General features: G+C 47.7%; 1 protein-coding gene across 1 annotated transcript; it reads right to left on the reverse strand.

Moving 5' to 3' along the window:
* Positions 1-6,381: 6,381 nt before the first annotated feature.
* Positions 6,382-22,484, reverse strand: LOC147114690 (cathelicidin-related peptide Oh-Cath-like). The gene is made up of 4 exons (XM_085992540.1): positions 22,234-22,484; positions 11,801-11,908; positions 10,991-11,071; positions 6,382-6,777 (listed from the first exon to the last, which is right to left on the reverse strand). The coding sequence occupies exons 1-4, from the start codon at positions 22,411-22,413 to the stop codon at positions 6,775-6,777; spliced, it is 372 nt and encodes a 123-aa protein (XP_085848666.1). The 5' UTR covers positions 22,414-22,484; the 3' UTR covers positions 6,382-6,774.
* Between the last annotated feature and the right edge of the window lie 3,312 nt (positions 22,485-25,796).

A 25,796-nucleotide genomic window follows, 5' to 3' on the forward strand; every position in this document is an offset into this window, starting at 1 on the left:
GGAGCATGAGGAGGAGGAGGACGAGGAGTACCAGCCCAGGAGGGAGGCACAAGGTCCAAGGGCCGCCCGTCGGCGGCTTATTGAACGTCACTTCTAGGCCCCCTGTCAGGGAATGGCATGTGCCAATGAAAGAACATGATTGCAGCCGCTCCGCAAGCCCTCAGCCGGTTAAGGCAACAAACACTTCAAAGATCAAACATGGACAATGTTAATAAATAAAATGCTTTATTGTTCAAACTCAGCTCCCTTCCCACATGAAAACCAAAAACAGACGAAACCCCCAAAAAACACTCAAACAAATTACTCGCTCCCACAACCTGGAGAGGATTAACAAAATAGTGCAACTAAAATGGCCGTCATTCTCGGCCTTCGTAAAAAAACAAACATCACATCATCGGCCTTCAAAAAACAAACATGCAAATCTCGGCCTCAAAAAACAAACACAACTGGCCACACATTCGACTATTTGGCCCGCTAGGGCGATGCCTTGGCCATCTTTGTGTGGCCCCTGCCCGCCCTGCTGCTCCTCCTCAAAGTAAGGCCATTGGCTGCTGCAAGGCTGGGGGCAGGCGCCTGAGGGGCACATGTCGTGATGGCAGATGCCCTTGGGGGTCGGCCTAGTCGAGGTCTGGCCGTCGAGCGGTCGGCTGTTGAATGCTGCAGCTGTGGCTGGCCAGCATCAGTCGCTGCAGTAGCTCCTGCCAGCTCCACTGGGGGAGTGGCAGTGGCGGCTGGAGGAATGCGGGCAAGCTGGCGGATGGCAGGCGCTCGCTGGTCGCCTGAGACACTGGCACTCGCCCGGGCCAGCACTGCAGCATGCGCACCAATCTGCCGAGGGACAGACCGCTGTGCTGCTGCAGCGCGCCGGGTGCCCTGGCGATGCCTAGCTGACACAGCGAGTGTGGCAGCAGTGAGTGCCCATGTTGACCTGTTCACTGACCGCATCAGAGCAGCCATTAACTGGACGGCACCACTGATCACCTAGCCAGTCGCTGCCAGAGCTGCCCCGAATTCCGCCCGACTCGCTGCCTGATCTGCCCCGAATTCCGCCCGACTCGCTGCCTGATCTGCCCGGAATTCCGCCCGACTGATGGCCTCTGAGGGCCCGAACTCAGTCACACTCCGAGAGAGGGACTCGATGGCCTCAGGCAACCGTGCCACTGCCGCCATGAGCTCCGTGTGCCGGCGCTCCGAGTCCGCGGACAAGTCCTCGAGGCGTTCCATCTCCTCGGCGAAGACCATCTCCGGACTGGGGGCCGGACTCTCCCTCTGGGGAGAAGGCCGCCGAGCTGGCCGACCCTTCCTGCGTTGCTGTTCGCCGCTGGGCCCAGCAATTGGACTCCCCTCCGACGCATCCCCCCTCTGGGGAGAAGGCCGCCGAGCTTCCACCCCCCTCCCGCGTTTCTGCAGGCCGCAGGTCCCATGAGCTCCCCTCCCCTTCGAAGCTTCCGCCACGCTCCCCTCCAGGGAAGACGTGTCCCCTACATTGGCCTGGGTGGCCGCAGCTGAGGGTTCCCCTGATGGGCCGCCTTCCTCTTGCTCCTCCTCCTGCTCCTCTTCTGAGGGGCTGTCACTGGCAAGTTCAGGGACCTCCTCCTCACCATCTGAAAGCAGGAAGGCACAAGAGTAGCTTTAGACTGAGGAGAGGGCGTCAGCAAGGGATGCATGAGTGGTGGCATTCAGCGCATTGGTCGGACAGTGGCAAAGGATGTAGATCTGATGCGCAAGTGGGACGAGAGAGGTCCAAACGTGGATGTCCTTACCATTGGTGGCCAGAACAGGGTCGGCATCTCCACATGCAAGAGGGCCAATCACCCGGGCACCCATGATGCGCTCCACGCGATGTTGAAGCTCGGTGAGCGGCTGGATCTGGGGTCGGCCTCCCCCGGTCACAGTCCGGCTCTTCCGATTATTTGCCAGCTTGGCCTGCAAGAGAAAGGACGGCCTCTAAGTACAGTGTGTCACCCTGATCTTGTGTGCACTGCCTCCCATGGTGGAATAGCCTGGCCAGTGTGTCGCCCTGATCTTGTGTGCACTGCCTCCCATGGTGGAATAGCCTGGCCAGTGTGTTAAGTGCAGATTGTGCAATTGATGTTCATGCCTGTCCCATCGCTGCTGGATGAGGGCTGGCCATTAGGGCTTTCAGGTCCCTTTGCCCATAATGTGAGGTGCACATGCAAGGATGAGGAGGTCACTGGAAAGGGTACTCACCCTGACAATCCGCGTGAGGTCATTAAACCTTTTGCGGCATTGGACACCGCTCCTGGGGACCTCGCTGTTGGCTGACAGCTTGCTGGCGACATGCCTCCAGGCTCTCCTGTAGACGCGGAACGGCGCCCTCTTGCCATTGTGCGGGTACAAAACATGGCGCCTCTTCTCCACAGCACCAACCAGCACACTCAGATCACGCTCTGAGAAGCGCTGCGCACGTTCACGGGCCTTCTCCATGGCTTCAGGCGCTATTTGGGTCCAGCAGCAGTGTTCAGGCCTAGCTGCAGGGTTCCACTATCCAGGGCGTGGCAGCAGACACAGTCGACCCTTCCCCCTTAAGAGCTGGCCGGCACCAGGGTGCCTGCTGTCAATCACGAGATGGCCGCACCTGCGCTGCGCCCGGCCTCGGCGCTATCGATCAGCACCTCCGGCTTAGCGCCCAAACAGAGGCATCCAACACCAGTTTTAGCGCTCGAGCGAACTCTTAGGGCGAAGCTAATGAATATCGGAGAAGTGGCCTCGATTTGGCGGCGGGCGCAAACTTTAGCGGCCGCCCCACTTTACTGCCCCAAAAGTGGCTACAATGAATTTCTAGGCCATAGTGTCTTATCACCTCTCTCAGAAATGTCTCAGTGCTCCACGGACAATGAATTACTTTGAAGTGCAGTGACTGGTGTTATGTAACTGGTAAAATAGATAAGGGAGAACCAGTGGATGTGGTGTATTTGGACTTTCAGAAGGCTTTCGATAAGGTCCCACATAAGAGATTAGCGTGTAAAGCTAAGGCATATGAGATTGGGGGCAAGGTATTGACTTGGATGGAGAACTGGTTGGCAGACAGAAAGCAAAGAGTTGGAATAAACGGGTCTTTTTTCGAGTGGCAGGCAGTGACTAGTGGGGTACCGCAGGGATCGGTCCTTGGGCCCCAGCTATTCAAAATATATATTAATGATCTAGACAAGGGAACTAGATGTAATATCTCCAAATTTGCAGACGACACAAAGCTGGGTGGGCGTGTGTGCTGTGAGGAGGATGCCGAGAAACTCCAGGATGATTTGGACAGGTTGGGTGATTGGGCAAAAGCATGGCAGATGCAATATAACGTGGATAAATGCGAGGTTATCCACTTTGGTGGCAAAAACAGGAAGGCAGATTATTATCTGAATGGCAATAGATTGGGAGAAGGGGAAGTGCAACGAGACCTGGGTGTCCTTGTGCACCAGCCGCTGAAGGTAAGCATGCAGGTGCAGCAGGCGGTTAAGAAGGCAAATGGCATGTTGGCCTTCGTAGCGAGAGGGTTTGAGTACAGGGACAAGGATGTCTTGCTGCAGTTGTACAGGGCCTTGGTGAGACCACATCTTGAGTATTGTGTGCAATTTTGGTCGCATTATCTGAGGAAGGATGTTCTTGCCATGGAAGGAGTTCAGCGAAGATTCACCAGGCTGATACCTGGGATGGCAGGAATGACGTATGAGGAGAGATTGGGTCGATTGGGCTTGTACTCGCTGGAGTTTAGAAGAATGAGAGGGGATCTCATTGAAACTTATAAAATTCTGACAGGACTGGACAGACTAGATGCTGGAAGGATGTTCCCGATGGTCGGGGAGTCCAGAACCAGGGGTCACAGTCTAAGGATAAGGGATAGGACATTTAGGACAGAAATGAGGAGGAATTTCTTCACCCAGAGAGTGGTGAACCTGTGGAATTCTCTACCACAGAAGGCAGTAGAGGCCAATACATTAAATATATTCAAGAAGGAGTTGGATATATTTCTTAAGGCTAAAGGGATCAAGGGGTATGGGGAGAAAGCAGGGACCGGGTACTGAATTTGGATGATCAGCCATGATCGCATTGAATGGCGGAGCAGGCTCGAGGGGCCGAATGGCCTACTCCTGCTCCTATCTTCTATGTTTCTATGTAGGAGAAGGGACAGAGACAGAAACAAAGTCACAACAGTAAAGCTTGCACCCGTCGTGTCCTATTGCAGTTGTTCAGTGCTGTGACGTGCTCTGGATTAGAAACGCAACAAAAATCCCCAGCCCTGCGGCCCTGGGGAAATACCACAGAGATCACTTCTTAAAATAAAGGCACAGAAAGAATTATGTACTTATTTGTTAATTCACCAGGTAGCGAGGTTTAAACGGGCTGCCACTGGATTGAGTCTCAGCTGTTTAGTACATAACTAACCCTTAGAGACTGCGACTGACAAGGCAATCATTTACAGGGCAGAAAATCAATGGCGCAGGCTGCAAATATCAGGAGCTGCTGGAGCGGATCTAGAGTCTTGTGACCTCAGCTCCCTAACTGATGCTTCACTCAGTGCTAGTTGAGATTTTATTCCCTCCGAAGTTCCCATCTTCTTCTCCTCTCCTTTGCTAATGTACAACTCTAAAAAACCCTCACCCAAGAGGCCATTCTCCATGTGTGAGCCTGGATAGTGGGTGGGGTCCAAATATTTTTTTTTATTCGTTTATGGGATGCGGGCGTCGCTCTCAAGGCTAGCATTTATTGTCCATCCCTAATTGCCCTTGAGATTTGACCATGATAGGCATCCTAGATGAACCGGATCCTGTCCTCAAACAAAGTTTCCATACATCCACTCGTTGCAAAGCGATCAGGATCATGACCCCTCACTGGTTTCTTCCTTCCCCACCCCTGAGCTCAATCATACCCTGAATTTTATAACATGTCTGCGGCTTACACATTGATTTCTTTGCCTTTCTACAATGTGACACATGCACTAAATAAAGGTGAGTTAGTGTGAGATAGGAGACCGTGTCCACAGCACCACCTCTGGAAGTACAATCAACTCTTCAAACACAGTGCTTATTGTATTTTAATTGTTTATATACAATAACAGATATTCAAAATGAGCTACAAGCTAGGATCCAACCAAGGAGTTCAGCTGGTTTATATAGAATAACAGATACGTGGGAGTGAGTTGCAGACTGGAATCTAATTGAGGGGTTCAGATGGTTTATATATAGAATAATGAATACCCGGAATGAATTACAGGCTGGAATCTAATCGAGGGGTTCAAATAGGTTACATATAGAATAATAGTAACCTCAGAGAGAGTTACAGGCTGAAATCTAATCAAGGAGTTCAGATGGTTTATATATAGATAATAATGGATACCAAGGAGTGAGTTACAGGCTGGAATCTAATTGAGCATAATGGATAATTCATAGTTACTTTATCTAGGTGGGATTTCCTAGTTCCAAGCAGGACAGTAACCATCAGATAAACATCAGAACAAACAATCATTCAGGAGGTTGCAGCATTGTCCCCAAATAGAATATTAGAAATGGCCTTTAATTCTGTCTGAATGGTGTCTCTGAATGAAGCGCACTGTTTCTGTGGAGACCAGTGAGTCTGACAGATGGACAGTGTCTGCCACCTGCTGGACATTGGAGAGTGACACAAGGGCCAAACATCACATTGCAACACGCTATGCTGGGTCTCTGATGAGGACTTTGAACCTGTATAGCATAATTTTCCTTTTTTAGGGGCGGCTTCTTTATTGCTCCCATCATTGCTTCCCCAAATGCACATATACATTCTCTGGGACCACTCTGCGTAATACAGGCTTCCTGTGGGATCGCTCCATCTTGTTATCCATTCCAACTGCGAAACAATGCCCTAGGTAAGGTGATGCTGGCTAGTCATCAATGGGTTGGGTGGTCCTGTCTGGAAAGTAATGGGTAGCGTAATCCTAGTTGGAAGTATGTTGTAATCAACTTTGGATCCAAAGCTTGCAGGGTTAAATAATGAGAACAGGTTGCATAAACCTGGTTTGTATTCCCTTGAGTTGTTTAAAAGGATTCAATACTGGGCCAGAGAGGTGCACCATGGAAACTTTGACAGAAATGTGGCAAGATCCTGGCACAACCGGGTCCCATCCAAAACTTCACTCCAGTCCCAATAACACCAGTTTCCCAATGCAATACTGGAGGAATTTCAAGTTTATGGTTAGTAACACAGGGTACCTGGGGGAGAGGTTACTGAGTGATGGTGTGAGGGGGCCAGATTAACATCAGTAGAGATACAGTCAGGAGAGCAGGGCGCTTTTAATGCTCATCGGTGTGCCTATCTGTTAATTCAGCTCTTGAGTGTAGGGGGCAGTGTTGTCCACACTTAAGATAAAACAGACATAGAATCAGACGGAGGTTTAGTATTGATTATAATTTATTGTAACAGGATCAGATGATTCAGACAGTGCGACTCACTCTTTAAATGGAATCCAGTTTACCGGCTCCCTTATGATACCACTTAGAGGAATAGCTGTAATTGGTTGGGCTGCTCAGCTCCAGTTACTATTGGTCTGGAGAAATGATTGGCAGACGGTCTCAAGAAAAGGGGGCGAGGCCCGACGTCAAGGATTGAATACAATGCAGATTGCAAATTTTACCCTCAAATGTCTCATTTTAAACAGTTTCTGGAGAGTCCAAAGCCAATTTTTATTTTAAACGTGTGACTTCCGACAAAAGATGGCTGCCTTGGCGGTTCGTTCTGCCCACTATGCTGCTGGCCAATGTCCTCTTCGAAACTCCTCAGTCAATTTTACTGAAAAGGCAAAAACAAAACACATGGATTGAACGCAGCGCTCGCAAATCTCGACCGTCCTTTTCCCTCATAGGAATATTAGGAACAGGAGTGGGCTATTCAGCCCCTCGCTCCTGCTCCGCCATTCAATTAGATCACTGCTGATCTGTACCTCAACTCCATTTACCCACCTTTGCTCCATATCGCTTGATACCCTTACCCAACAAAAATATATCGATCTCTGTCTTGAAAGCTTTAATTGCCCCAACATCCACAGCCTTTTGGGGGAGAGAATTCCAGATTTCCACTACCCTTTGTGTGAAAAAGTGCTTCCTGATTTCACCCTTAAATGGCCTAGCTCGAATTTTAAGATTATGTCTCCTGTTTCTGACTTCCCCCACCAGAGGAAATAGTTTCTGTCTAACTACCCTACCCTATCAAATCATTTTAACATTTTCAGCATCTCGATCAGCCCTCAACCTGCAAGCGACACCCACATCCCTGTCCTTGCTGTCCCAGTCGTTCTAGCCACCGACTCCATCCCTCTCAGCAAGTAATTAGGAAGGCTAATGGAATGTTGGCCTTTATTGCAAGGGGTATGGAGTATAAAAGTAGGGAAGTTTTGATGCAACTTTACAGGGCGCTGGTGAGACCTCACCTGGAGTACTGCGTACAGTTTTGGTCTCCATTAAATAAATAAGGATATACTTGCATTGGAGGCAGTGCAGAGAAGGTTCACTAGGTTGATTCCTGGGATGAAGGGGTTGACGTATGATGAAAGGTTGAGCAGGTTGGGCCTATACTCATTGGAGTTTAGAAGAATGAGAGGTGATCGTATTGAAACATATAAGATTCTGAGGGGGCTTGACAGGGTGGATGCAGGGAGGATGTTTCCCCTCATGGGAGAATCTAGAACTAGAGGGCATAATTTCAGAATAAGGGATCGCCCATTTAAAACGGAGATGAGGAGGAATTTCTTCTCTCAGAGGGTGGTGAATCTTTGGAATTCTCTGCCCCAGAGAGCTGTGGAGGCAGAGTCATTGAATATATTCAAGGCAGAGATTGACAGACATTTGAACTACAAGCGAGTCAAGGGTTATGGGGAGAGAGCGGGAAAGTGGTGTTGAGGCCAAGATTGGATCAGCCATGATCTTATTGAATGGCGGAGCAGGTTCGAGGGGCCGATTGGCCTGCTCCTGCTCCTGTTTCTTATGTTCTTATAAGAAATATGTTCTCTCCCTAGCATCTGTCTGAGGATGAACCACACTGTTCGCAACCTTGGTGTCATATTTGACCCTGAAATGAGCTTCCAACCACATATCTGTGGCATAACTAAGACTGCCTATTTCCACCTCCGTAACATTGCCCGTCTCTGCACCTGCCTCAGCTCATCTGCTGCTGAAACCCTCATCCATTGTTACCTCGAGACTTGACTATTCCAACGCACTCCTGGCTGGCCTCCCACATTTCACCCTACGTAAACTTGAGGTCATCCAAAATTCGGTTGCCTGTGTCCTAACTTGCATCAAGTCCCATTCACCCATCACCCCTGTGCTCGCTGACCTACATTGGTTCCCGGTTAAGCAATGCCACGATTTTAAAATTCTCATCCTTGTTTTCAAATACCTCCATGGCCTCGCCCCTCCCTATCTCTGTAGTCTCCTCCAGCCCCACAACCCCTGAGATATCTGTGCTCCTCTAATTCTGCCCTCCTGAGCATCCCTTCAGCTGCTTTGGCCCTAAGCTCCCAGAGACGTCGGGGAACATAGGGTCTGATGAAAGGGAGGAACTGAAAGAAATCAGTATTTGTAGGGAAATAGTGTTAAGGAAATTGATGGGATTGAAGGCCGATAAATCCCCAGGGCCTGATAATCTACATCCTAGGGTACTTAAGAAAGTGGCCCTAGAAATAGTAGATGCATTGCTGATCATCTCCCAACATTCGATGGAATCTGGAACAGTACCCATGGATTGGAGGGTAGCTAATGTTACCCCACTATTCAAAAAAGGTGGTAGAGAGAAAACGGGGAATTACAGACCAGTAAGCCTGACATCGGTAGTGGGGAAAATGCTAGAGTCCATTATAAAAGATGTAATAGCAGAGCACTTGGAAAACAGTGACAGGATCGGACAAAGTCAACATAGATTTACAAAAGGTAAATCGTGCTTGACTAATCTACTGGGATTTTTTGAGGATGTAACTGGTAAAATAGATAAGGGAGAACCAGCGGATGTGGTGTATTTGGACTTTCAGAAGGCTTTCGATAAGGTCCCGCATAAGAGATTAGCGTGTAAAGTTAAGGCACGTGGGATTGGGGGCAAGGTATTGACTTGAATAGAGAACTGGTTGGCAGACAGAAAGCAAAGAGTTGGAATAAACGGGTCTTTTTCCGAGTGGCAGGCAGTGACTAGTGGGGTACCACAGGGATCGGTCCTTGGACCCCAGCTATTCACAATATATATTAATAATCTAGACAAGGGAACTAGATGTAATATCTCCAAATTTGCAGACGACACAAAGCTGGGTGGGCGTGTGTGCTGTGAGGAGGATGCCGAGAAACTCCAGGATGATTTGGACAGGTTGGGTGATTGGGCAGAAGCATGGCAGATGCAATATAATGTGGATAAATGTGAGGTTATCCACTTTGGTAGCAAAAACAGGAAGGCAGATTATTATCTGAATGGCAATAGATTGGGAGAAGGGGAAATGCAACGAGACCTGGGTGTCCTTGTGCACCAGTCGCTGAAGGTAAGCATGCAGGTGCAGCAGGCGGTTAAGAAGGCAAATGGTATGTTGGCCTTCGTAGCGAGAGGGTTTGAGCACAGGAACAAGGATGTCTTGCTGCAGTTGTACAGTGCCTTGGTGAGACCACATCTTGAGTATTGTGTGCAGTTTTGGTCACCTTATCTGAGGAAGGATGTTCTTGCCATGGAAGGAGTTCAGCGAAGATTCACCAGGCTGATACCTGAGATGGCAGGAATGATGTATGAGGAGAGATTGGGTCGATTGGGCTTGTACTCGCTGGAGTTTAGAAGAATGAGAGGGGATCTCATTGAAACTTATAAAATTCTGACAGGACTGGACAGACTAGATGCAGGAAGGATATTCCCGATGGTCGGGGAGTCCAGAACCAGGAGTCACAGTCTGAGGATAAGGGGTAGGCCATTTAGGACAGAAATGAGGAGGAATTTCTTCACCCAGAGAGTGGTGAACCTGTGGAATTCTCTACCACAGAAGGCAGTAGAGGCCAATTCATTAAATATATTCAAGAAGGAGTTGGATATATTTCTTAAGGCTAAAGGGATCAAGGGGTATGGGGAGAAAGCAGGGACCGGGTACTGAATTTGGATGATCAGCCATGATCGCATTGAATGGCAGAGCAGGCTCGAGGGGCCGAATGGCCTACTCCTGCTCCTACCTTCTATGTTTCTATGTTTCTATGTTAAGCTCTGGAATTCTCTCCCTAAATCTCTCCACCTCTCTACCTCTCTTTACTCCTTTAAGACTCTCCTTAAAACCTACCTCTTTGACCAAGCTTTTGGTCACCTACCCTAATTTCTCCTTATGTGGCTCGGTGTCAAATTTTTTGACTTATAATACTCTTGTGAAGTGCCTTGGGGCGTTTTACTATGTTAAAGGCGCTATATAAAGACAAGTTGTTGTTGTTGTTGTAGGTGGTGGAGGTCATGGGTTTGGGAGATGCTGCCAAAGAAGCCTTGATGACTTGCTGCAGTGCATCCTGTAGATAGTACACGCTGCAGCCACAGTGCGTTAGTGGTGGAGGGAGTGGATGTTTAAGCTGGTGGATAAAGTGCAAGTCAAGCGGTCTGCTTTGTCCTGGATGTTGTTGAACCTCTTGAACATTGTTGCAACAGCACCCATCCAGGCAAGTGGAGAGTATTCCATCACACTTCTGACTTGTGCCTTGTAGATGGAGAGGCTTTGGGGAGTCAGGAGGTGAGCCACTTGTGAAAGAATACCCACCCAGCCTCTGCCCTGCTCTAGTAGCCACCGCATTTATGTGGTTGGTCCAGTTGAGTTTCTGGTCAATAGTGACCCCCAGGATGTTGGTAGGGATTTGGCGATGGTAATGCCACTGATTATCAAGCAGAGGTAGTTAGGCTGTCTCTTGTTGGAGATGGTCATTGCCTGACAGTAATTATATCTGGTCTGTCCATTCACTGTCCCTCTATGTGAAGTAGTCACCAAAAAGGAAAGAAAGAGATTGCTTACCTGTGTGCAGGTGACTACAGTTCTGGTTGGTAGAGGGATGTTGAATCTAACTGTAATGACCGCGTTGCAGGTCAAGATGGTCTGTTGGGAAAATGGAACAATCGTTGGAACAAATGGTCATGTTCAGAATTTTTGGAAGATATTCACAGTTCGAAGCTTATTGCACTTCATAACCTAGGTTAGGAACGAGAAGCCCCTTCAGCCTATTTGACCTCTTTCCAGAAGACCAACCCCACGGTCTCCTCGTTACATCATCCAGCCTCGTTTTAAATAAGTCCAGTGTCCTGGCCTCAACCACCCTTTCTAGTGGTGAATTCTGGTGAATCTGTGCTGCACTCCCGCCAAGACCAATATATTCTTTCCGAGGTGTGGCAAGAGGTCTTCAATTTATAATTATCACTAAAAGAGTGAGGGAAAAGGTTTAAAACATTTTTTTACACAAAGCTTGGAATGCTTTGTCCCAGGGAATGCCTGAGGCAGACACCATTGCATCATTTAAGGGTAAACTGGATAAATATTTGAAGTGAATGAAGATTTAGAGCTATGGGGAGAGAGTGGGGCAGTGGGATTAGATTTGGTTTGCTCTAAAAAAAGAGCTAGCACAGGCCCAATGGCTCGAATGGCCTCCTTCTACTGCAGCAGAATGGATAGACGACTCCCAGGGATGGAAGCTAGGCCCAGGCTCAGCTCATCCCACCAACTGGCATCCTTTGATAAAAGGGGGCACCCGTGAATCACAGTTAATTCCACTGGGTCACATTGCTTGACAGGCCCCCAACACACTCAGAAAGAGGACACAGGCATACTCACCCCATTATCCATGAATTCACACTCTTGCATTACATCCTCCATTCCTTTAGTGCACACTGTCTGCTTGAGGGCAAACCCAATCTCGTATTCTTTTCCTTGTGACACTACCTGCAGAAAGGAGAGGTGATTAAGCCGTTATACACTTCGAGCAGTACATTCTAGGGAGCCTGGTCTGTTGACATTCACAGACATTTGCTTCTTTTTCGTCAGTGAATTTGTCTTCTCACAAGCTGAGGGATTTTACTCCTGAGAAACAGATACATTTCACATATCTACATACCAGTGTCATCAGCAAGGACTCCCATATCAGGTACAGCACGGGTTAGATACAGAGGAAAGCTCCGTTTAAATAGTCCCATCAAACACTCCCTGGGCAGGCACAGCATGGGTTAAAGATGGAGTAAAGTTCCCTATATACTATCCCATCAAACATACCCAGGGCAGGTACAGCAGGGGTTAGGTACAGAGTAACGCTCCTTCTACACTGCCCCATCGAGCACTCCCAAGTAAAGTGCAGCATGGATTGGATACAGAGGAAAGCTCCATCTACACTGTCCTATCAAACATTTCCTGGGTAGGCACAACACAGGTTAGATATAGAGTGAAGTTCCCTCTACACTGTCCCATCGAGCACAGTTCAGTGACAGCCTCTTTGGGAAGGTGTAGTCTCCACATACAGGTTTTCTCCAGATGCCAATGTCTGGGCCTGTTGGCAGTTTAAGGAGGTGTTCTCATTGTTGTCCTGTCTGGCATAACTTCCGTGCTCCTCCTCCAGTACCTGCAATTTAGAAGGAAAGAACTTGCATTTATACAATGAAATATAACATCCTCAAGATATCCAACCAATGAATTACTTTTGAAGTGCAGTCACTGCTGTTATGTAGTTAAACGTGGCATCCAATTTATGCACAGCAAGGTCCCACAAACAGCAAATGAAACGAAGGGCCAGTTAATGTGTTTTTCGGTGGTGTTGGTTGAGGGAGGAGTGTTGATCAGGACACCAAGGAAACTCACCTGTTCCTCTTGGAACGATGCCACGGGATCTTTTACATTTACCTGAACAGGTAGATGGGCCTCAGTTTAACATGTCATCATAAAGGACAGCACCTTCGACAGTGCAGTAGTCCCTCAGTACTGTTAGGTTGGGAAACAATCTCAGATAACAGACAGGGTGCAGCTTTAAGAAACTGTAAGTAAGGCTTTAATAAACCTCATTGACTTCCTTTCTCCCACAACAGCAAGGAGAGGTGAGTGTAAGCTGCCCTCGACATCAAGGCAGCAGTCAACCGAGAATGGCATTAGTGATTCTAGCAAAGCTGAGGTCACTGCTAGTCAAAAGGGAAAACTCTCCAGTGCAGTCATACATGACACAAACGAAGATGCTTCTGATTGTCAGAGGCCAATCACCTCAGCCGCAGGACATTGCTGCAGGAGTTCCTCAGGAAAGCATCTTCGACCCAGCCATATTCAGGTGCTTCACCAATGACCTTCCCTCCATCACAAACTCAGGAGCAGGACTGCTCACATGATTCCTTAGTGTTCGGCTTCACTCAGAACTCTCTGATAATGAAGCAGCCTGTGCCAGCCCACAGCAGGACCTGAACAACAGCCAGGCTAGAGCTGGCAAAGTGGCAGGTAACATTCGCGCCACGTAAGTGCCATTGTGGGAGCACCATCGCCACAAGGACTGCAGTGGTCGAAGGAGAATGTGTTAAACCACCTTCTCTGGGTACTGAGTCAATAAATGCATCCTTGCCAACGTGGCCCACATCCCAAGAACAAAGATGAAAAAACACAGATGCAGTGAATGGCAAACAGCTGCACAGGAATCTGAAAAACTGCAATACACCTTTAACAGCAAGGACCCAACTGAAGAAATGGGTGTCCATGCAGTGCCTATTTTCTGTAGAGTGCTCATTATGGGAGCGTCCTTAATTTACATAAAAATGAGTGCCTTAATAAGCCTAGCTCACAAGTATGGAAGAACGTCAAAGCCTAACGCACACATTCACTGGGACTAAGTTACTTGAGGGCTGTTGCTAGTGTCACGCCAGCTCAATCTTTAGTGATGCTTCACCAGGCGAGCTGCCTCTTACTTTCAGTAGAAATGAGGCCCAAGGCCTAATAGGAATTGTAGCCTGCACCCAAAAGTGGACGCGCCTGAATTTCTAGGCCAGAGAGTTGAGAGGTTGCGAAATTTTTTCAGGGTTACTGGTTGAGGCAGAAACGATGTCAACATTCAAATTAGATTGGATATGTGGTGAAGGACAAGGGGCTAAAGGAATATGGGAACAGGGCGGGTAAATGTAAGTAGAACTATATGGTTACGTGGAGGGTAAACGTCAACATGGACTGGTTGGGCCGAATGGCCTGTTTCCATGTTGTAACTCCTATGTATTTCTATGTATGTCTTTTCAGTTGAGATATGATTTGCCCTGTGCTTTGGCCACTCCGAGGGCCTTAGGCCTCAGTGCCCCCTGCTGCAAGATACCGGCACCTGATGCACAAAAGCAAAGATCAAAGTATTGGCACCAGTACTTCACGGTTGAGGTGGCACAATCTGCCCACCAGCAAGATCAGTAGGCACTAAACTATATTTGATGCCTGCCATTGCTGAGGACAGCTGCCTCGCAGTCAACAGCGAGCCAGTTGCAGATCTTTGTCATTTTCAGCAAGGAGCCCTGCACCTCCAGCCAACATTACCAGTGGTCGGCAAGGATGCCACTGCCATCCAGTGCTAACTGGTTCATTGCCAGTTAGCACTGCAGTATTCGTTAAGGTGCTGCACACATGTATCAACCATACCAGAATGTAGGTTGTTTCTATTTGTTCTTGGAATGTGGGCGAAACTGCCAAGCTACTATTTATTACTCATCCCTAGTTGCCCCAAGGGCATTAAGAGTCAACAACATAGCGTGGAACTGGAGTCGCAATGTAAGCCAGACCAGGTATGGGTGGCAGATTCCCTTCTCTGAAGGACATTAGTGAACCAGTTTAGTTTTTACAACAATCCGACAGCTTCATGGTCATTCTTCTGGTACCAGCCCAAAAGGTAACCAGATTTATTGAATTCACTTTCATAATTTACCACAGTGGGGTTATGAACTCACAACCTTTGGGTTGCTAGTCCAGTGTTATAACCACCACCGAGCTACTTTGATCCACTTTCCTCACCTATCCCACTGAATGGGTTGATTCAGCTCACCAGTGATGCTGCACTGCTACATTTCAAGGGGCCAGTGCAGGCTGCCATGTCGCCAAGCTGAAGAGCATGCTGGGGGGCAGTAAGTGACCGTGTTTGTGTTACAATAGCTTGTTGTGTGAAATCCCTGGAAGATGCGACTGTGCCAAAGGTTTCAATTGTAAATTGCACCTTAAATGTGTGCCCTACTGAAGTTATTGGCATGCATGAGATCCAATGTTCTGTGAGGTTATGTGAGAGCTTGGCCTGGGTGCCAGCATTAAATACTAAACGAGTTGACGGACAACACTTTGTGGCATGTGATCTTGGGCCATCTACTTGGGACCTTGCCAGGTTCTGTAAAGTGTTCTCCCTCAACTGTTCCCAGGTCCTGCAGGTACATGTTGGGTCTGGTCGCCACCTCCTGCTGCTTATGGCGCACGGCGGTCTTGCAGGCAGAGTACACTGACGTGCCAAACAGGGTAAAACCGCCTTTCACCCATCCCATGCAGCAGTACATCCACTCCGCTAACCATCAAGCAGAGGGTCGCAGGGGGTGGGGGGAATATGGCGCTCCACCACAATCTTTGTCTGATGCCTCATCATTGGGTTTACCATCCCTTAGCTTTTTTTCATTTGTGGGTGAGTCCAGAACAAGGAGCCATAAATATAAAACAGTCACTAACAGATCAAACCATTTAGGAAGGATTTTTTTACACAGAGCGTGGTGAGAATGTGGAACTCGCTGCCACGTGAAGTGGTTGAAGCAGATAGCAGGCTATTACACCTTGGAGGGCATTATAACTGTAGTAACCTGAGAGGTTATGTGTAACCTGATCCACCAGGTGGTGCTGTGGCAATTGCTCTCCTAAGTTAAGTCTGATCTGTACTGTTGTACTCTTTGTTTATGCTGCCTCATGGCAGAAGCTTTTATGTGCAAGGGTTGATTAAACCATGTTACGGAGTTAACCGGTGTCCGTCTCCATCTATGGCCACCTCAAGATACCACATATGGCGACGAGAATAAAGGACGGAAGAGTTTTGGAGTATTCGGAAGAGGTGCTCGGGTTGGTTAGCAAACTAGTCAGAAAAGCACGAGGCTAGGCCGCGGGAGTCGAAACGGAGTTTGATTTTTTGGCTGAAGTGACCGGACTCCAAGAATGGCAGGAACAGTAGGCTCCGTGGCACCTTTTGACAGCAAGTCGCAGTCTTGGGAGGAGTATATTGTAATACTGAGCCATTTCTTTATGGCAAACAAGGTGGACAGTGCTGAAAAGAAAAGGGCCATTTTACTGTGTTGTGTGGGAGTGCAAACCTATACACGGATGAGGAATCTGCTGAGCCCGGAGCGGCCAGGAGAAAAATCTTTTGACGAGTTGGTGAGTCTACTAAAGAATCATTTCAATCCGAAACCTAGTGAAATAGTACAGAGATGGAAATTCAATTCGAGGATTAGGAGGCCGGAAGAAAGCGTTACTGAGTATGTGGAGGAGCTTCGGAAGCTCGCACAGGACTGTAATTTTGGAAATACGCTCACAGTCATGTTAAGGGACAGACTAGTACGCGGAGTTAACGACGACAGTATACAGCAAAGGTTGCTGTCAGAAGAAGGATTAACGTTTGAGACGGCACTTAAAAAAGCACAAGCCATGGAGATGGCTAACAAGGACATTAAGGACTTAAACAGTATGAGCAAGGAGAAATGGAGTAAACCAGTGGGAGGAGCTGTTTTCAAGATGGAAGCTGGCGCGAAAAGTCCACCAGTCGGGGTTGGGGATTGCTACCGATGTGGCGGGACGAGCCATTATGCAAAGGACTGCAGGTTTGCAAAGGCAAAGTGCCACAATTGTGGAAAAATAGGGCACTTAAAGAAAGTCTGTAAAAGGGCAGTGAGTGAGAGAAGCAGTGCTAAAGAGGCAAAGCATGCTAAAGGGGAGAGGGAGAAGTACACAAAGCGGGCAAATTACATACAAGAGGAAGAGTCTAGTGAGTCTAGTGAGGAGGTTTTCACTATATACAGTATAGACACTTCAAGGCCCAACGTACCCCCTCTCACTCAGTATTTGATAGTGAACGGGGGTCAAGTAAAGTTTGAGATTGACACCGGATGTAGTGTAACCATAATGTCGCAGACTGAGTACGCCAAGCTATGGGGGGAAGCAAAAGTACCAGAGCTAGGTACATGCCCCATTAGTCTCAAAACCTACACAGGACAGAAGGTGGACATTTTGGGGGCGGCCGAAGTACAAGTGGAACACAAAGGAGTCACCAAAGAGCTTACGGTGGTAGTGGTAGCAGGGTCAGGGCCAAACCTGTTAGGGCAAGGGTGGATCAGTGAGTTGAGTGTGGACTGGCAGGCAATTAATAAAATGGAGGACAGTACAGAGGCACTGCAAGAAGTGCTGATGAAGCATGAGTTAGTGTTCAAGGACGAACTGGGCACCTTAAGGGGAGCCACAGCCAAGATTCATGTAGCCAGTGATGCCACGCCTCGTTTCTTTAAACCAAGGTCGGTACCTTTTGCAATGAAAACCAAGGTGGAGGCGGAACTAGATCACCTGCTAAAGGACAAAGTAATAGAACCAGTGAAATTTTCAGACTGGGCGGCACCAATAGTCCCGGTATTGAAGCCCGACGGTAACGTAAGGGTGTGTGGTGACTATAAGTTAACAGTGAACAGAGTATCATCACTGGAACAGTACCCCATTCCGAGAATGGAGGACATGTTAACATCGCTCGCTGGGGGACAAAGATTCAGCAAACTGGACATGAGTCATGCGTATCAGCAGATATTGCTAGATGAAGAATCAAAAAAGTTTGTCACGGTGAACACGCACAAGGGGCTGTTCACGTATGCCAGGTTACCATTTGGTGTCAGTTCTAGCCCAGCAATATTCCAACTGACTATGGAGGGCATTCTGCAGGGCATTCCAAAGGTGGCCGTGTACTTAGATGATATTCTGCTAACAGGAAGTGACGATCAGGATCACTTAAAAACACTGGACAAAGTGCTACAGCAGCTGGAAGAGGCGGGGCTACGCCTGAAACGGAGTAAGTGTAGTTTCATGGAGAAGGAAGTTACATTCCTGGGACATCGGGTGGATGCCACAGGCCTCCATCCATTACCAGGGAAAGTGCGGGCAGTGCAGGCTGCACCTGCACCCACCTCAGTGACTGAACTGAAAGCCTATCTAGGGCTCCTGAATTATTATAACCGGTTTCTTCCAAACTTATCGATGCTGCTGGCACCCCTGCACAAACTGCTGAGAAAGGAGGAGTCATGGCGTTGGGGGCCAGAGCAAGCAAAAGCGTTTCAGCAGTCAAAGGAGCTACTTCAGTCCAGCAGGGTGTTAGTGCATTATGACGAGAAGAAGGAGCTGATAATGTCCTACGACGCATCACCCTATGGAGTGGGGGCAGTGTTGGCCCACCGCATGCCAGATGGAGTGGAAAGGCCCATCGGGTTTGTTTCACGCACGCTCACAGCTGCGGAAAAGAACTATTCACAGCTTGATAAAGAGGGGTTGGTCATTATATTTGGAGTAAAGAAATTCCATAAGTACATATATGGGAGGAAGTTTGTAATCAGTACTGACCACAAGCCTCTTATTAGCTTACTGAATGAGATGAAAGCGGTGCCTCAAATGGCATCACAGAGAATAATGAGATGGGCAGTAATACTAAGAGCCTATGAATATGTGATCACGTACAGAGCCGGCAAGGAAAACGGGAACGCGGATGCTCTCAGCCGCCTGCCCCTCTCAAAATTGCCTCGCAGTACTTCCCCTGAGGAGCACGTCCTGATGCTGGATTAGGAGATCAGTCCCCTGATGACTTCAGCGCAAATCCAGGGCTGGACAGCCAAGGACCCCGTTCTGTCAAGGGTCCGTGACTATAATAATAATATAATAATTAATAATAATTCAACTTTATTGTCATTGTACAATGCACAAGTACATGAACAACGAAATGTGATCTTGCAAGCTCCCATGAGTCCAGTACAAATAACATTAACATTAAACGTAAATAGCACCGTCCTGGGAGAAGCAAAGCCGCTGCGTCTGTGCGCGCCACCATTCCATTTCCACCATTCCTCCTGTCCGACAATCTTCAGCCCAACGCCCAGGCCTGCTCACCAGCCGCCCCTCCCGGGGCTCCTTCTGTGACCTTCTCACCAACCGCCCCTCCTCGGGGCTCCTTCCGTGACCTTCTGCACCTGGTCTTCCCTGATGGTCACCCCTCCAGGTACTAACCAGGCCTGGCTCTGCTTAGCTTCCAAGCCTTGCCAGTGACCCTGTCCCTAGTCCTGGGAAAGGCTGGCCAGATCACCGTGAGGGACCGGAGTTCGCGCCGTACAGACAGAGACAGCACAAGCTCAGTGTCCAAGATGGATGTGTGCTATGGGGAGCACGCATCATAGTCCCAGAGCGGGGATGCTCTACTTTGATGGAACAGTTGCATCAATCGCACCCAGGAATGACTAAAATGAAAGGACTGGCTAGGAGCTACCTGTGGTGGCCTAACTTGGATGCTGAAATTGAGTCAAAGGTAAAGTCATGCACTATATGTCAGGAACAGAGGAAAGCACCTGCCGGGGCACCACTCCATCCCTGGGAGTGGCCCAGCAAACCCTGGAGGAGAATTCACATAGACTATGCGGGACCTTTTAGGGGCAAAATGTTTTTGGTGCTGGTAGACGCTCACTCAAAGTGGATCGACGTTTATCCAGTGAGCTCTGCAATGACTGATGCCACACTGAATTGTCTCAGGAACAGCTTCAGCAGGCATGGTATTCCAGAAATGATTGTATCCGACAATGCACAGTGTTTTGTTAGTGAAGGGAGCAAAGAATTCATGGTAAGGAATGGAATCACACATGTCACCTCGGCTCCATATCACCCAGCCTCAAATGGGTTAGCCGAGCGAGCCGTGCAGACTTTTAAGGAGCTCATGAGGAAGAGCTCAGGTGACACCCTGGAGACCAAGCTCAATAGAGCCTTGTTTAGTTATCGTATAACACCCCAAGCTACCACGGGGCTTTCTCCGGCTGAGTTGATGATGGGGAGAAAGTTGCGGTGCACGTTAGACCTGATACACCCAGATCTCAAAAGCAAGGTTGAGACAAAACAAACAAACCAAAAAGCGTACCATGACAAACATACTAAAGCTCGCCATTTCGCCATAGGGGACTCTGTGTACACCCGGAACTTCGGTTATGGACCTAAATGGATACCAGGACTAATCCAAGACATTACAGGACCTGTGTCATACTCCGTGTTACTAGGGGATGGTCGAGGGGTTCGTCGGCACGTGGATCAGCTTTTCAGCCGGCAGCAGGGGGAACTGCCTCAGATGGAACAAAGGGCAGTAGAGGAGGCTGTTCCAGGACCCAGCACGGCTTATAAGGTGCCAGTGGACACTGGTACTGCCAGGCCACAGCGGGACAGAGTAAAACCAACATCAGAGACTACTCCAATCTCAAGTGCGAATGAATCTGAGAATCCACCACAAGTGGAATTAAGACGTTCACAAAGGATTCGCAAGCAACCAGAAAGACTTATACAAACCTGTTAAATTAGTCAGGGGTTAACCATGGTTAGAGCATGCTGGTTAGTTAAAACGTAGTACCTAGTAAGGGTTATTGTTTAAGAATTGCATACGGCAATCTTAAGGGGGGAGGAGTGTAGTAACCTGGGAGGTTATGTGTAACCTGATCCACCAGGTGGTGCTGTGGCAATTGCTCTCCTGAGTTAAGTCTGATCTGTACTGTTGTACTCTTTGTTTATGCTGCCTCATGGCAGAAGCTTTTATGTGCAAGGGTTGATTAAACCATGTTATGGAGTTAACCGGTGTCCGTCTCCATCTATGGCCACCTCAAGATACCACAATAACCAAGTTTGATCCTGCACTTGCCCGGCTTGATACATACATGAGGAGTGAAGGGAATAGAGGGATATGGGGGCAGCGTGAGAAGAGGGAATTAGAGTGGGAGCATAAAGATCGGCATAGACCTGTTGGGCTGAATGGCCTGTTTCTGTGCTGTATGTTCTATGTAATTCTGTCCTACTCCTTTGAACCTTGATCGTATCCAGTGCCATTGTCCTTGGCCCTGAATCTGGATTTATCAATAATAAAAATAATCTAAGTTATAAACTGGGCTTCATCACTGGTACAATGGCTAACAACAAATTTGCAAGCATTGGAGACCATTCAACTGAAAAATAGCAACTGTCAAAAATAGATATATATGTGTATATTGAATCTCCTCCATTGTCACAGTGAGTTATATCGACAGGAGGGTCCCAGCGCCTGTCCACAGCCAGTTCTGAGCTACACTCATGCTGGAGTGGGAGGAGGGTGGTGCTGAGTGGGAGGGGATTAAGAACATTACAATTGTCCTTATCTCACCGGGGCTAGGGAGGGGGGAATTAAATTCAGCTGGGTGAATGTGCCTGCTCACTATCCAATAACTACCATTGGAAAGTGTGTATGGATAATGCCAGGCAAGTACAGGATCAGACTTGGTTATAATGTATTCCAAAGTCGAATAGCCTGCCAAACAGGCACCCTGACACAGCTCACCAGATAGAGGCCTCAAGATCGCGCCTGGGCTGCTACCAGCAAGGTAAGTTGTTGGTGGTGGTGGAGGGGGGGGGGCGGTTCACGATCATGGAGGGTGGGGGTCTCGGGGCGGCAGCATCCTAGATTATTTTTGTGAGTCCGAGAGGAGCACCCCTGCTCCTCCGGGGCCCACAGAAATAATTCAACACTTACCTTTGGCAGGCCTCTTCAGTTCCCTCGGACGCGGAACTGGTCGGACTGGGCACGGTGCAGGCTCCGACCAGTTCCAACCTAAAATGGCAATTGGGGGCCTATTTATGTCATGGACCCCGATTTCCATATTAAAACGGGCCTGTCGCCTGAAACAGGTGGGCACTTTGGACACCCGGCAGTAGACCACTTTCAAAATGGAGCTGGCCGCATCGCCGGTGATAAAAGGGCCAAAATGCTACCGACCCCATTTTAAGGCTGTTACTGTCCCTTTAATGCCAGGCAAAGGCAGTGAAAATCGACCCCATTGCTTTTTTCTTGCTTCTCTTGCCTCTGGCTGGGTGCAGGAGGAAGCCTTACCCTGTGCCTCCCCCACTCACCCACCTCCTCCTCCCAATTCTGAGGCAATAAAAACAAGCCATACGCAGGCCCGCTGTGAATCCACTTTCGCAATTCCAGCAGTTCAATGACGTCTTTATACCTTGATTGCGATGCAGTGGGCTCCCATGAGTTTAAAGAGGTTCAGCCGGCTGGACCCCGCGTTGTACTTGTAAATGGCGGCATACAGAGCGTCCTTGGACGTCGGTGTCCGTTGAACCGGGCCTCCGTGCCCCACCGCAACCGCTCCGACGCACACAAGGGCGGTCAACCAGGATCTCATCCCGTCAGAAGTCTCCTGTGCAAAACTCCAGTCAAAACTGCTGCGACACACCAGCAGAAGCCTGTCTACCCCTAAGTTAGCTATTGGTCGCTGAGGTTAATTATTATCGCTGGCCTTGAATATCTCTGATGGTGGAGATGACCGGCTTTGTTTTTTTGGATAGATACTGTGCTTCAGTCGTGCGTGGCTGTCAACCAAAACAAACACTTGCTGGCATCTGCCCTAACAAACACAGCTTTCGGTTTTGTGAAGTTAATTTGTGTTTAGAAACTTTGAGTTAAAAAAAAGCAAACAGAAGTAATCTAACAATTAATATAAATTGGCCAACCAATGATTGGGTGGTGCCATGCGTTACCACACTGCCCTTTCACCCCTATAGACCTGAGTTTTAATCCAGCTCAGACTGATGGGATGAAAGTCTCTGCGCTCCTTTGTCTGCTGACTGTCTGAAGTGACTTTCGATCAAGTGTTACTTCAGGTATTGTGTAAGATCCTTTGTTGTGTACCACAGCCTAACTACACATTACCTGAGGAAACACTCCTCTCCCTGATTGCAGACCTTGACACCCAAAACCAAGGAAAGTCAGTATAGTTTAGAATTGTCTTTCAACACTGTGTACTATGTTCAGTTCTGGGCACTGCATTTCAGGAAGAACATATTGGGCTTGGAGGGGGTATAGCACAGATTCACCAAAATTATAACAGGGTTAAAGGGTTAAATTATGAAGGCAAGTTGCATAAACTTGGCTTGTATTACCTTGAACATAGGAACATAGGAACAGGAGTAGGCCATTCAGCCCCTTGAGCCTGCTCCGCCATTCAATGAGATTGTGGCTGACCTGCGACCTAACTCCATATATCCGCCTTTGGCCCATATCCATTAATACTTTTGGTTAACAGAAAGCTATCAATCCGTTTATGGAAGAGAGTTCCAAACTTCTACCACCCTTTGTGTGTAGAAGTGTTTCCTAATTTCACTCCTGAAAGGTCTGGCTCTAATTTTTAGATTATGCTCCCTAGTCCTAGAATCCCCAACCAGTGGAAATAGTTTCTCTCTATCTACCCTATCTGTTCCCCTTAATATCCTGAAAACTTCGATCAGATCACCCCTTAACCTTCTAAATTCTAGACAATACAACCCTAATCTGTGTAATCTCTCCTCGTAACTTAACCCTTGAAGTCCGGGTATCATTCTGGTAAACCTCCGCCGCACTCCCTCCCTTCTGAGTATAGAAGATTGAAAGGTGATCTAATTGAGGTGTTTAAAATGATAAAATGATTCGATAAGGTAGATACAGAGAAATTATTTCCTCTAGTGGGGGAATCCAGAATAAGGTGGCATACTCTTAAAGTTCTTAAAGGAGTGAAATCGGGAAGCACTTTATTACACAAAGTGTAGTGGAAATCTGGAACCTCTTCCCCAATAGGCTATGGATGCTGGGTCAATTGGAGCTTTCAGGACTGAGATAGATAGATATTATTATGTAAGGATTTCAAGAAGCAAAGGTGGGTAAATGTAGTTGTGGTACAGATCAGCCATGATCTAATTAAATAGCGCAACAGGCTCGAGGGGCTGAATGGCCTACTCCTATTCCTACGTTCCTATGTAACTCTTCCACTCTGGAACAATCCATCAGCTCCCTGTGGAGTACAGGTGGACAACAGTTCTTTGGATGATGCCCAATGTAAGAAAAAAAACTGATGTCCCTTTGGACTGTCTTTTCAATGGTTCGAAACTGACTCCATATTGATAACAGTTATGATTTTATTTAAGCAGAAGTGAGACTTAATACAATATCTGAGCAGCAGTTTACAAAGTACAATTGAGAATTATATTACTCTTTATTGGCCTTTGGATAGTAGGCGTGGCCTATTCCTCATTCCTTCTACTCACATACACGTCTGCACCTGCCCGGATCGGTGCCCTACAGAGTTCTAACTGTAAAGAAATATTAACTTAAACAGCATTCTCTTTACTAATTCTAAGAAAAGAGAAATAAAACTGCAATTTAATATTAAACTACAATCTAGCAAAGCTTAATGCTGAAAATTACTAAAAGCGATTTATATTTGATTATATCTCAACAGATATCAAAAGTTCTCAGCACATTCCCGCAGACAGGAGAGATAAGAAATAATGCTGTAGGCACTGTTTTTCCCTCTCTTTTAGCAATAATAATTAGTTTTTGCAATAACAAGGACACATGTGATCATACATCATCCTAAGAGTCCGAAAGCCGTGAATTTAGCAGGAAAGCCTTAGGGTCATGTTATGTATTGTGTGTTCTATTGTGTGTTCTCCTCCCACCTGTGGTGGCGCTGTCACAGGAGATAAATGGTTGGGTGTTCTCTGTTAAGTTTAGCTCTCTTTGTTCGGAACTTTCCAGAACTTCCTTTCCTTCCAATAAAGCACTTCATGTTTGAATCTCTGAGTTCTGAGTCCTAAATTGTGCCTAGGTAGAAAGGTACCGACACCACAACAAGTGGCAACAAGGAGCGGATGAATCTGCGTACGTTACGGGTGCAGTGAGTAAACAGAAAATTTAATTTGAAACGTGAGATGGCTACTATATTAGGAAACATCGGTGATTTTGATGAAAATGTGGAGCAATGGAGCGCTTATACAGAATGTTTTGACTATTTTGTATTGGCAAATGCGGTGGCAAATGAAAAGGTCGTGCCTACCTTTTTGAGTGTAATCGGGCCGAAGACATTCAATTTACTTCGCAGCCTCGTGCAACCAGATAAGCCAGGAACTAAAACATATAAGCAACTAGTGGAAATTCTTGCAGCACATTTTTCACCAAAGCCTCTGGTTATTGCTGAGAGATTTAGATTTCATAAACGGAATCAAGAGGAGGGGGAATCAGTGACGATGTTTATTGCTGCTTTAAAAAGGTTGTCGGAACACTGCCAGTTCAAGGAGGTGCTGAATGACACCATTAGAGACAGACTTGTCTGTGGTCTGCAAAATGCAGCCATACAGAAGCGCCTTCTTACTAAGGACAACCTTACTCTTGAAAAGGCCATTGAAGTTAGTGTCTCCATGGAGATGGTGGACAAGGAGGCTCACCAGTTGAGTGCAACAGGGAGAGTTCACAAGGTGTCGTCTGAGCCTAAAGGTGCGCGGAACGGCACATGTTACCGTTGTGGGAAAACGGGCCATCACGCTAATGACTGCTGGTGTATGGAGCTGGAATGCCGAAATTGTGGCAAAAAGGGTCACATTGAACGCGCCTGTAGAGGTAAAAAAAGAACAGACAGAGCTGGGAAGCATGGAAGCAAAATGTCTGTATTTGGACAAGAGAGGAAAAAGAGTGTTCATTCAGTGCAGTATGATGGAACAAGCAAAACAGAGGGGAGCGACACGTCTGAGGAGGAAG

Source organism: Somniosus microcephalus, chromosome 7, assembly GCF_052327205.1.
Source record: "Somniosus microcephalus isolate GS21.2 chromosome 7, FLI_Smic_1.0, whole genome shotgun sequence".
Lineage (NCBI taxonomy): Eukaryota > Metazoa > Chordata > Chondrichthyes > Squaliformes > Somniosidae > Somniosus > Somniosus microcephalus.

Coding starts and splice junctions, on each gene's coding strand:
- LOC147114690 (XM_085992540.1), bottom strand. CDS start 22,413: ATGAGATCCTGGTTGACCGCCCTTGTGTGCGTCGGAGCGGTTGCGGTG. Junction 11,909..22,233: donor CCCACTGCATCGCAATCAAG/GTATAAAGACGT, acceptor TCCTTTCTGCAG/GTAGTGTCACAAGGAAAAGA. Junction 11,072..11,800: donor GTGAATTCATGGATAATGGG/GTGAGTATGCCT, acceptor TTTTCCCAACAG/ACCATCTTGACCTGCAACGC.